Genomic DNA, 10,028 nt, shown 5'->3' with positions numbered 1-10,028 from the left:
TGGCTCATCTGCCTTTGGATAAATAGATGGTAAATTATGATACAAATCAGTCTCATTTTTGTATGAATTAATCAAGAGTACTCAGAGCGATTCTGTCCTTCAGATGCCACAATTGCTAGACATTTTCCCTCTAGTTTTAAATTGACACTAAGCTTTGAAAACATGTTGACACTTCAACTTGTTATAGGTATAAGTAATTGTGAAAGGACCTAGGCAAGCTATAGACAATTGCCAAACATTTTCTCGCCTGGAAATTCTTTTAAAGTAGTCTGGTGGCTCTCAAACTTTCACATGCATCAGAATCACCTGGGGGTGATAATCAGAATTTTTTTCCCAATATATTAAAATGCAAACTGCTATCCCACACCCTCAGAGTTTCTGATTCAGTCAATTTGGAGTAGGACCCAAACATTTGCATTTCTGGTAAGTTCCCGGGTCATACTGATATACTGCTGATCCAGGGACCAGGCTTTGAGAACCAATGAAGTAGTCAATGCCCATGAATTCTCGATTTTTTGTTCTTATTTCTTGTGTTGCCTGACCCCCTCAGGCCTAATTATGCTGAACTTATTCGGGACAAGGATTATAATAACTTTTGTCACTAGCCTCACCATTTTCTGGCTGCTGGCTCTACTGCCTCCTCTATTACCTGGTTATTATCCACAGTCAATATTTTGAATAAATTATTCCTTCACATTACCTCTTCTTACAGGCTATCTGTTTCTTCTAATTTCGTTTCCTTTGTACTGTATTGAAACAGTGCTTGAAGGTCACTAATGTTTAGATTTCTCTAAACATCAAATCAACCCTAGTTATTTTTGGCCTGTCTATAGCATGTATTCATTCAACATTTGCTGAACAAAATTGATATAAATCCTCATTTTTAAGCAGTTCGCAATCTGGTGGATAAGACTGTGCAAACAAAATTATATATTGTGGAATAAATGCTATGACTAGAGTATATCTACATCACTATAGGAAAACAAAAACAGAATTTATCAATTCTATTCAGGGAAGTTGGGAAAGGCTTATTATTAATAACTAACACTCTCCCCGAATGATCCTTCCTTTCTGTACATACCTTCTTCATCACCCATGACACTTAGTTCAATCTAGTATATCTTTAATACCCAATGGGCATAAGTTGCCAGGCTGTGTTCTGGCACCAACATGTATTAATTATGTGAAATAGATCAAACTACTTATGCACTCTATCTTATCTAGAAAGTGGGCATATTTATAACTAACTCACTGAATTGATTTGAGGATTTTAAAAAAAGCGATGCATATTAAGCATGAGGCATATTAAGCAATTTGCCTGGCCCATAGGTCCATGATAGATGGGTAAGAGATGTTGGTTGCCCTCCTCCTCAAAAGAGGAGTAGAGTACTACCACTTGATGAAGGAAGATGAGCATTCTGAGGTCAGGAGGAATATAAGCAAATCTTCACCCATTTGTGTGGTGAACAAATACGTATTGAGTGCTTATTATGTGCTAGCCATTGTTCTAGATGCTGAGTACATGTAAAAGTGAACAAAGCAGACAATAAAGCCCTGTATTTGTGTCTAGCCTAGCTGAAGTGGGAGTGGGGAAGTGGGAGAGGATAATAGCTAGAGAAAAAGTCACAGTGGTAATAGGGGCCACATCCCAGAGGGCCTTCTAGGTTATGATGGTGAGTTACTGTCTTTGAAGATGGGAAGCTAAGGTAGACTCTCATTACTTCTCATCTGGATGATGATTGTGGTCATGATAATACACTATCTTATTTAATTCTACAAACATGTCTGTGAGCATAGGTACTTATCTAATGCCCATTTTATAGGTAAGAAAACTGAGGCATGGAGTGTTTAAGTAACTTGCCCAAGTTCACACAATTATTACATGGTAGAGTCAAGGTTCAATCCTGGTTCTTTCTGAATCCAAAATCTGCACTCAATAATTATTCTGATTAGAAATTTGAACTTCAGTACATGAGTTACGGAGAACCATTGCATTTTTTTAAGGGAGGGAGTGACATGGTCATATGTTTGTTTAAGAACCATAATTAGGTTAAATCATATAGGATAAAATGAAGCAGAGAGAATGGAATGGCCATGACCACCTTCTCATAGAGTAGCTCCACATAGCTAACACCTCTGTTTAAAATTTGAGCTGCCGTCTCCATCCCAAAGCCAGCCCACTCTAGAGTTACCATTTTTCTTGTTCTGGATATGACACACCATTCTTTTAACCATCAGAACTTAAAAGTTTTGGAGTCTTTGATTTTTTCCTCTCCCTCATCCTAGTATTCAGTGACTAAATCCTATTTTTCTTTACAATATCTCTTGAATTTGCTCTTTCTTCATCTTTTCTACACACATCCTAGTTATCATTTCAACTATATCAGTCCTTGAAATTTGCCACCAAAGTACTCTCCTACATGTTTCTTTTCTATATAATTTTGTATTTTCTACTAAATTCTGAGCTTGAGGCTTCAAAGTTAATATACATCATTTATTTACTTCTTATCCCTAGTGTTGAGCACAGTCCCCAGCTCACAGTGATTCACTGAATGTACGGTCTACATTCAAATTTGCTTTGCTCCTAACCTGCCTAAAAATGTGTGATGCTCCACTTCCTGAGGGACAAATTAAAACTTTATTCTGGCATTCATTCCCACATGCTCTCAGCAAATGTGGTGTCCTTGAAAAGTCTGATCTTTGTAGTCAACCTCTGTGTGTGTGTGTGTGTGTGTGTGTCTGTGTGTGTACCCACATACACATATATAAAACAAGTGTGGAATTAAATTTAGAAGTATTGCTCTATAGCCCACACAAGTGGGAGTTTATGTGGAGAATAATCTTTATTCAAAAACATTTATTGACTGTCTAGTATGTTCTAGCATTCTCCTAGGTACTGTGTATAAAAATATTACTAAAACAAGGTCTCTACCCTTGAAAGAGCTCATATTGAGTGCAAGAAACTACTGTGTTGAAATGTTTACAGTGAAAGAACATGGTCAAAAAAGTCATTAATTGCTCCTAAGATAGAGAAGCCTTCAGAATGAGGTGGTAGTTGAATAGTCTTGAAATATAGATAGGTATTTACGTGGCAGATTGATAAAAAAGAGAAGGAGGGGGCGAGTCTACACAAAGAAAACAACTTGTGCAAAAGCACAGTTGTATGAAACTGCATGGTATGTTCAAGCAATTGAAATCAGAGAGCATCAGGAGGCAACGTAGAAAGGTAGCAAGGGCCAGATCAAGAAGGGTCTTGTATGCAAAATCAAGAACTTTGCTTTTCTAGAAGACTACAGGAGCCTATGCAATGGAAAGTTTGAATGGATTCTAATTACCATGGGGAAAAAAAAAAACATGTGAAAATTAACCTCTGTGTAGGAGAGGTTAAATTAACTGCAATTGCTTATTTTAGAGAATAGGATGCAGGAGAAAGGAACTTTCACTCTGTGAGAGGTTGTTATACCAAGGAGAGTGACCAGTTATTTTCAGTTCCCACTGAGGACAAAGCAAGAAGAAATAGGCTTAAATCTCAGCAGAAGGGAAAATTACCTACAGAAGGGGGTCCTTCACAGAAAGATTGAGTGTGACTGACGTAGATCATTAAAATGTTGTCTCAGGCTCTCTGGCTGTGTTCTGGTTTCTGTGTATTCAAACAGCCCAATTTCAAAGACATGCCAAGACTGAATATTTTCAGGTTTAAATGACGGTATTTGGAATAAAGAAATTTCATGTGTCAATTAGTTATTCAGATATCTTGCTATCTGCTTAACTAAAGTTTTGGAAATGTATTTGAACATGTAAAATACAGATATTATCTTTTATAATATAGCATTTGTATTTATTAGAAAAAAGAGAAATGATCAGAATTAGCTATAGAAAGAGGTATCCTATTAAAGGTATTTGGTATTCATGTACCATTTCAGAAAGTTATTAAAGATTAGATAGATAGAATTAATTTAAATTAAGTTATTAATCTTTATGTATAACATTTATTGGTCAGATGATTACAGTTAAAATTGCTATATGGTTTATTAACTGATGGTACTTTATCAGTTAATACAGTGACTCGCTGTCTTATTTTCATTATCATTCATTGATAACTCAGCTTATTAAAATACTATAAAACTTCTTGTAGCTTTTTCAAATATTTCCAATTTCTAGAACTGCTGTTTGTGTTTTTATTATTTGAGGATATATATAAGACATAGGACTGTAGAGTGGTCATTTTGCTCATCCTTTTACATCTTATGAAAAGAACTCATATATCATCTCATGTCCCTGCCTAACTGTGGCAGGTGACAGGAAAATTGAGAAAGCACAGACAGGGATGCAAAAAGGCACTTTGCTTCTGGCTAGAGCAAACCTTGAAATTCATATGGTATAGCCACCACGGAGACTTAGGCTATCTGATCAAGTATTTTTTAGATATTTTATGTTAATGTAAAATTTTAACATGATTTCAGCTATCAAATGGAAATCAATTTTATTTCTTAATAAACTAACCCAAACACTTCGGAAATGATTTTGTACATAGTTAGATTAGATTGCTCTTGTTCCACCCCAAGAGATGTATATATATCCAACTAGTACACTTGGAAGAGCGAATTATTGGATAAATGTCTTTAACCAGTAGAATTGATGAAAGTGAATGTTCTTAGTTGCCTTCTGTGCTGACATTGACTACCATGGAGCCTGAGAGAGCTACAATGGCTAATAAGTAAATGGTGTAGACTAGGTAAGAGAGACTGAAGACATGATAATACAAAGTAAATAAACTTCAGAGTAAAAATTCTTTTTTATTATATTTTAATATTACGTATTTATTTTAAAATAATTGATCTAAGCGTCATACACATAGAGAAAGATTAAAAAGACCACCCATTTGCCATGATTTCCTGCAAATTTGAAACATTAAATTGACTTTGTGAAATTTTTTAAAAAAATAAATATTGCAATACATATTAAGCAATTTGTCTCCCAACCCAACTAAGATATTTCTAAACTTGGCAAGAGAGGCATTTGGCCATGTTTGCCCATGCTTTCAAGGGAATATTATGATTTTCAAAAAGCATATGCATACTCTGTCTACAAGCCTTTCTAATTTCATCAAAGATACTGAGATATTTATTTAACTGAAATGTTATGCTTTATTTATCTTTTTAAAATGTAACCATTGACTGTACTAAATTTTGTAACAGAAATTGTTAATGGAACTGATAATGAATATTTATTAATAAAAACAATCTTTGAAAATTAAGCACTTATAAGTATGCATGCTAAAAGCTAAAGTTTTTTAATGCAAAACAATATAACACATGTGAGAAATTAAAGAAAAAGAATATCACCCATAAAATTGGCATATGAGCACAATGCTATTTTTCTATTTCTGTGTTCAATGTTAGCCAAGTACATTTTATTTTAAATTATGATATACTTGTACATTTTGGTGTCCTGAAAAACTAGGTGGGTTTTTGTTGTTGTTTAGTATTGTGTTCTTTGCTTTTTTTTTTTTTTTTAATTTTCGTTTTTGTCTCCATAGAGTTCATAAAATATACATCAGTTTCCTTTCCTCTAGGAAGATGTACCTGCAGTTTCCCCCAAGCACTTCACGTTTTTAGAATTTTAGGATTTGGAGATTAGTTAATTTGTAAGAAAAAAGAAAATGTTAATTTCCTTATTATTTGGGATGTCCAGCATATTCTCAAAATGATGTATTTTGTGAACGGATAACAGTAATGCCAGGTAAAGACCTCTCTCTTTAGGAAGGTGAACCTCCCATTGATTCCTCTACAGCTGTGAGCCTTACTTAAGACAAATTGCCCTTGAGGTTTGTGTTCCTTTTTGTTCTTATAGCTTGTCCTTGAATCATGTCATTTCCACCTTGTAGTATTTAAAAGTGTATAGTGGATCAGCATGATAATGTAAACTTTTAAATATTTTACCTGTGTAGGATAAAGTAATCCCAGAAACTCTAAAAGAAATAATTGTGACCACTTACTTGAACTATCAACATCATGCCTCCTGTGGCTGTTTGCTGATTTGGAGCCTTGGGACTAATATTTCGTCTAAGTTGTTTACTTCATCGGCGTGGAAACAGTTGTTAAAAAGCTGTAGTACAAAACAAATTCAGTATGGGCCTGATTTATTAAATGCTGTTTTTTTCTTTTTTGTTACTAAAACAATACAGATTAATTTATTCTGTAATTACCTAAATATCTTCTCCAGCCTTTTCATAAACCTGTTTGTGAAGAATCTTCATTTATTCTAAAAAGAATAATCCTTAAAGCTAAAAACTCTGAATGAGTATGAACATCAGTGGACAAACCCATCATCTAAGGATTATAGAATTAAAACATCCAATAGAATGAGAAAAACTTGATATTTTATGCTGTATTTATGCTTTGTTTCTAAGTAAATCCTTGATTTCATTTGCAGCTTAGTCTAGTATGAGAGTTATATTAAAGAAAACACCAGATTCTCATATACTTTTTTGTCCTGTACTTTAAAGATTTTTTTTTTTTTTTTTTTTGAGACAGAGTCTCACTTTGTTGCCCCGGCTAGAGTGAGTGCCGTGGCATCAGCCTAGCTCACAGCAACCTCAAACTCCTGGGCTCAAGCGATCCTCCTGCCTCAGCCTCCTGAGTAGCTGGGACTACAGGCATGCGCCACCATGCCCGGCTAATTTTTTCTATATATATATTTTTAGTTGTCCAGATCATTTCTTTCTATTTTTTAGTAGAGATGGGGTCTCGCTCTTGCTCAGGCTGGTCTCGAACTCCTGACCTTGAGCGATCCACCTGCCTCGGCCTCCCAGAGTGCTAGGATTACAGGCATGAGCCACCGCACCCAGCCGTACTTTAAAGATTTTGATCATTATAACTGTGGCATCTCTTTTCTAGTGTATCTGAAAAGGAAATACAGTATATCAGCAGGCAAATAAAATTTTTCATATTATCACAATTATGTAGTCAGATTCCTTTTACAACTCAGAATAAGAACAACCTTGAGAATTCTTTTCTGATGGCTCATGCAAGTAAAGTAGGATGAAATGTGCTTACTCTTTTATATTAATTTATACCGATGATGGCTAGAAATAAGTATAATCTCACAAATGAATCCAGCTTTCAAGAATATATTTTTGTCATAAAGCGAAGAACAGAATGATGATAATGTAAGCACACATTAAGTTGGACTATTACTATCAATACTTAAATGAATGTTCTTCTCTCCTGAGAAGAATAGTTCATTTTGCCATAATGATTCAGACATTTTTGAAAATACAGATTAAGGTTTAATTTGGCACTTTTATTGGTCATCTTTCTCACTTTTCAAATATCGAGCTCATTTTAAAATCCAGAGCATTTACTAGACCACATTAAGAATCTACCCAAAACTTTTTCTTAAATTTTAAATTAGTTATAATGAATTCATTCATTCATTCATTTCACTTAAGAAAAAATTTGTATTTAAATTACTAAAAAATGTGTTGTTTTCTTCCAGATCAGAGACACTAAATCTGCAGATCAAAAAACAACACTTTTGCATTTTATTGCTGAAATTTGTGAGGAAAAATACCGAGATATCCTGAAATTTCCTGAAGAACTGGAACATGTAGAAAGTGCAAGCAAAGGTAATTGATTTGTAACTGCTTTGAGACTATTCCTTGCCTGTATATTTTATTTTAAATGGTAAGATTAAAGAATCTATACACTTTATTAATAATAAAAGTATTTTTGTTTGTTTACTGATATAAGAAAAGCAGGAATATAGTTTCCATTAGCTTAGCTTATATTTGACAGAATGATGCATTTAATAACCTTTGTCTTCATTTTTTAACACTTCTAGGTTTTCAAAGCTTTCATATCTCTGATCAGATAATATGTTCATTCTTTCTTTTGATAAACACTTAAGTGTATATTATTTGCAAAGGAACCATACTATGGGGCTTTTGGTGATATGAAAATGATTATAAGACAGTTCTTGCTTGAGTGTGTTTAAAATGTAGAAAGTGAGAAAAAATATATTTATATACACATACACACATGTTATAAAACAAGGATGAATGTGAGAAGTGCTACAGGAAAAGATAATGTCCTGTAGTTTGGATGAGGGAGAAAGTACTTTCAAATGGGTAGATAAGAGGCCAAAGGGTGAAATATGAGGTTAGGGTTTTACAGACATATAAAAGAGCTTGTTTTCCAACATGAGCAAAGTGGCAGAATGTTTTAGGATAGGTGAAGAGAAGAGAAGATTTGGGATGTTCCCAACACAAACAAATGATAAATATTCGAGGTGATGGATATCCTAAATACTCTGATTTAATCACTAAACATTATATGCATGTATCAAAATATCACATGTACCCCATAAATATATACAATTATTATGTATCCATTTAAATTTTTTAAAATAACTATAGGTATTTATATACACATAAAACTACATTTGCATATATAGCATTTATATGTTTTATATAGTTACAGAAAGAGACATTAAATTATATTGTGTACTTTAGCCACTACTGCTACTGACAAAGATAGAGTATAGAGCATAGCCTTTTAAGTTAAATGTTATAACTCTCTAATCCTAGCTCTACTACTTACTAGTTCCATAACCTTAAGCTAATAATTTAAACTTCCAAGTGTTTGTTTTCTCATCTGGAAAATGAGAATGATAGTAACAATAAAATTAAATGAGTTAACATGTACAAAGCATCCAGAAAAATTCTTGACATATAGGAAGTATATAGCTGTTGCTGTACCACTATTTGTAGTAGTAGTAGTAGTAGTAGTAGTAGTAGTAGTAATTGCTATACTACTAAGAATAAAATAGTTGTTTCTATTGTCTTATTAGAAGGAAATAATCATAAGGATATAAGATATGTATTACATTAAAATGTTAATGTATTAATATTTTATTCAATTCTCTTTGTTTACTTCCTATGCCTGGACTTTTGGTAAATCCTTTCGTATTTTTGTTTTAAAATATCACCAACTTCTCTTTCATAATCCATTTCAAGATCAGTATCTCTCTGTTGTATTTTGATTATTTCTCATTTTGTGTATTCTTCCTGCTAGTGTATTCAAAAGACTGTTACCAAAAATCCTGTTTTTATCTCACTGTTTGGGCTGTAGCGATCCCCATCCTCAAGTTATTTGGACTAGTTCTTTTTCTTTCCCTATGAAATTCAGACTTAGAGTTCTCAACTCAAAAAGTTCTTAGGCACATTCCGCCTGCTTGCATCCCTCTTTCATTTCCTCCTAGTTCTCATTTCAAGGTACTCAGACATATATTCTCTTGAGCCGTTTTTATTCCTTTATAATAATCCTGTCTATGTGTACGATTTCATGCTATATCTCCTGCCTAGAAATCTCACCTGCCCTGTCCTCTAAGACAACTGACTATCATTTGTCAAATCACTGTTCAGAATCTATTTCCTTTTTCTTTTTCTGAAATGTTTTGTTACTAAAGCCTTAGGAAAAAATACTTCAGAATTCAATCTTCAGGAAGAAACAAAATATGGTGAAAGGTCAAGCCAATTACCTCTTATTTATAGTTAAATACTTTTCCTTGGTGTTTCAGTCTAGCTTGTCTTGTTTGCTTAATGTACGTTTCAGCCCTGTTTGAATCACATTCTGTCACCTTCAGTACTGTGTATAACATACATATATATATACACACACACACATATGCACACACATACATTTTTTTTCACATTCTACCTCCAAAAATAAAAATAGGTCAATGCTATATAATTCATTCTCCTTGTAAAATGATCCTCTTCTCTTTAAAAACAAAAACAAAAAAGTACCTTTTTTTCCTAGAGGGATGTAGATAAGATAAAACTAATTCAGCTAAAGAATAAATTATTTAACTCATATTTACAGAACAATTGGATGACTACCAGTAACTTTTTCTATTTTTTTTGCATTATTAGAACTCAAGTGCCTACTTTGGTAGAGTAAGGATTTGTTTTATCTGGTATGGCAAATAACAAATTTATTTTAGTTCATTACTAAAGTCGCCAG

The 10,028-nt window shown here is 33.4% G+C and overlaps 1 protein-coding gene across 1 annotated transcript in view; it reads left to right on the top strand.

The window, feature by feature from the left end:
• The window catches only part of DIAPH2 (diaphanous-related formin 2), a 914,924-nt gene that overhangs the window by 484,028 nt on the left and 420,868 nt on the right, over positions 1-10,028 (top strand). Inside the window, exon 20 of the mRNA XM_012650030.1 lies at positions 7,501-7,630. Within this exon, the coding sequence (XP_012505484.1) occupies positions 7,501-7,630 (130 nt within the window). The remainder of the gene's footprint in view (positions 1-7,500; positions 7,631-10,028) is intronic.

Source organism: Propithecus coquereli, unplaced genomic scaffold (assembly GCF_000956105.1).
Source record: "Propithecus coquereli isolate 6110/MARCELLA unplaced genomic scaffold, Pcoq_1.0 Scaffold31, whole genome shotgun sequence".
Classification (NCBI taxonomy): Eukaryota; Metazoa; Chordata; class Mammalia; order Primates; family Indriidae; genus Propithecus; species Propithecus coquereli.
Note: the sequence above shows the minus strand (reverse complement) of the source record. Positions and strands in the feature narration are given on the sequence as shown.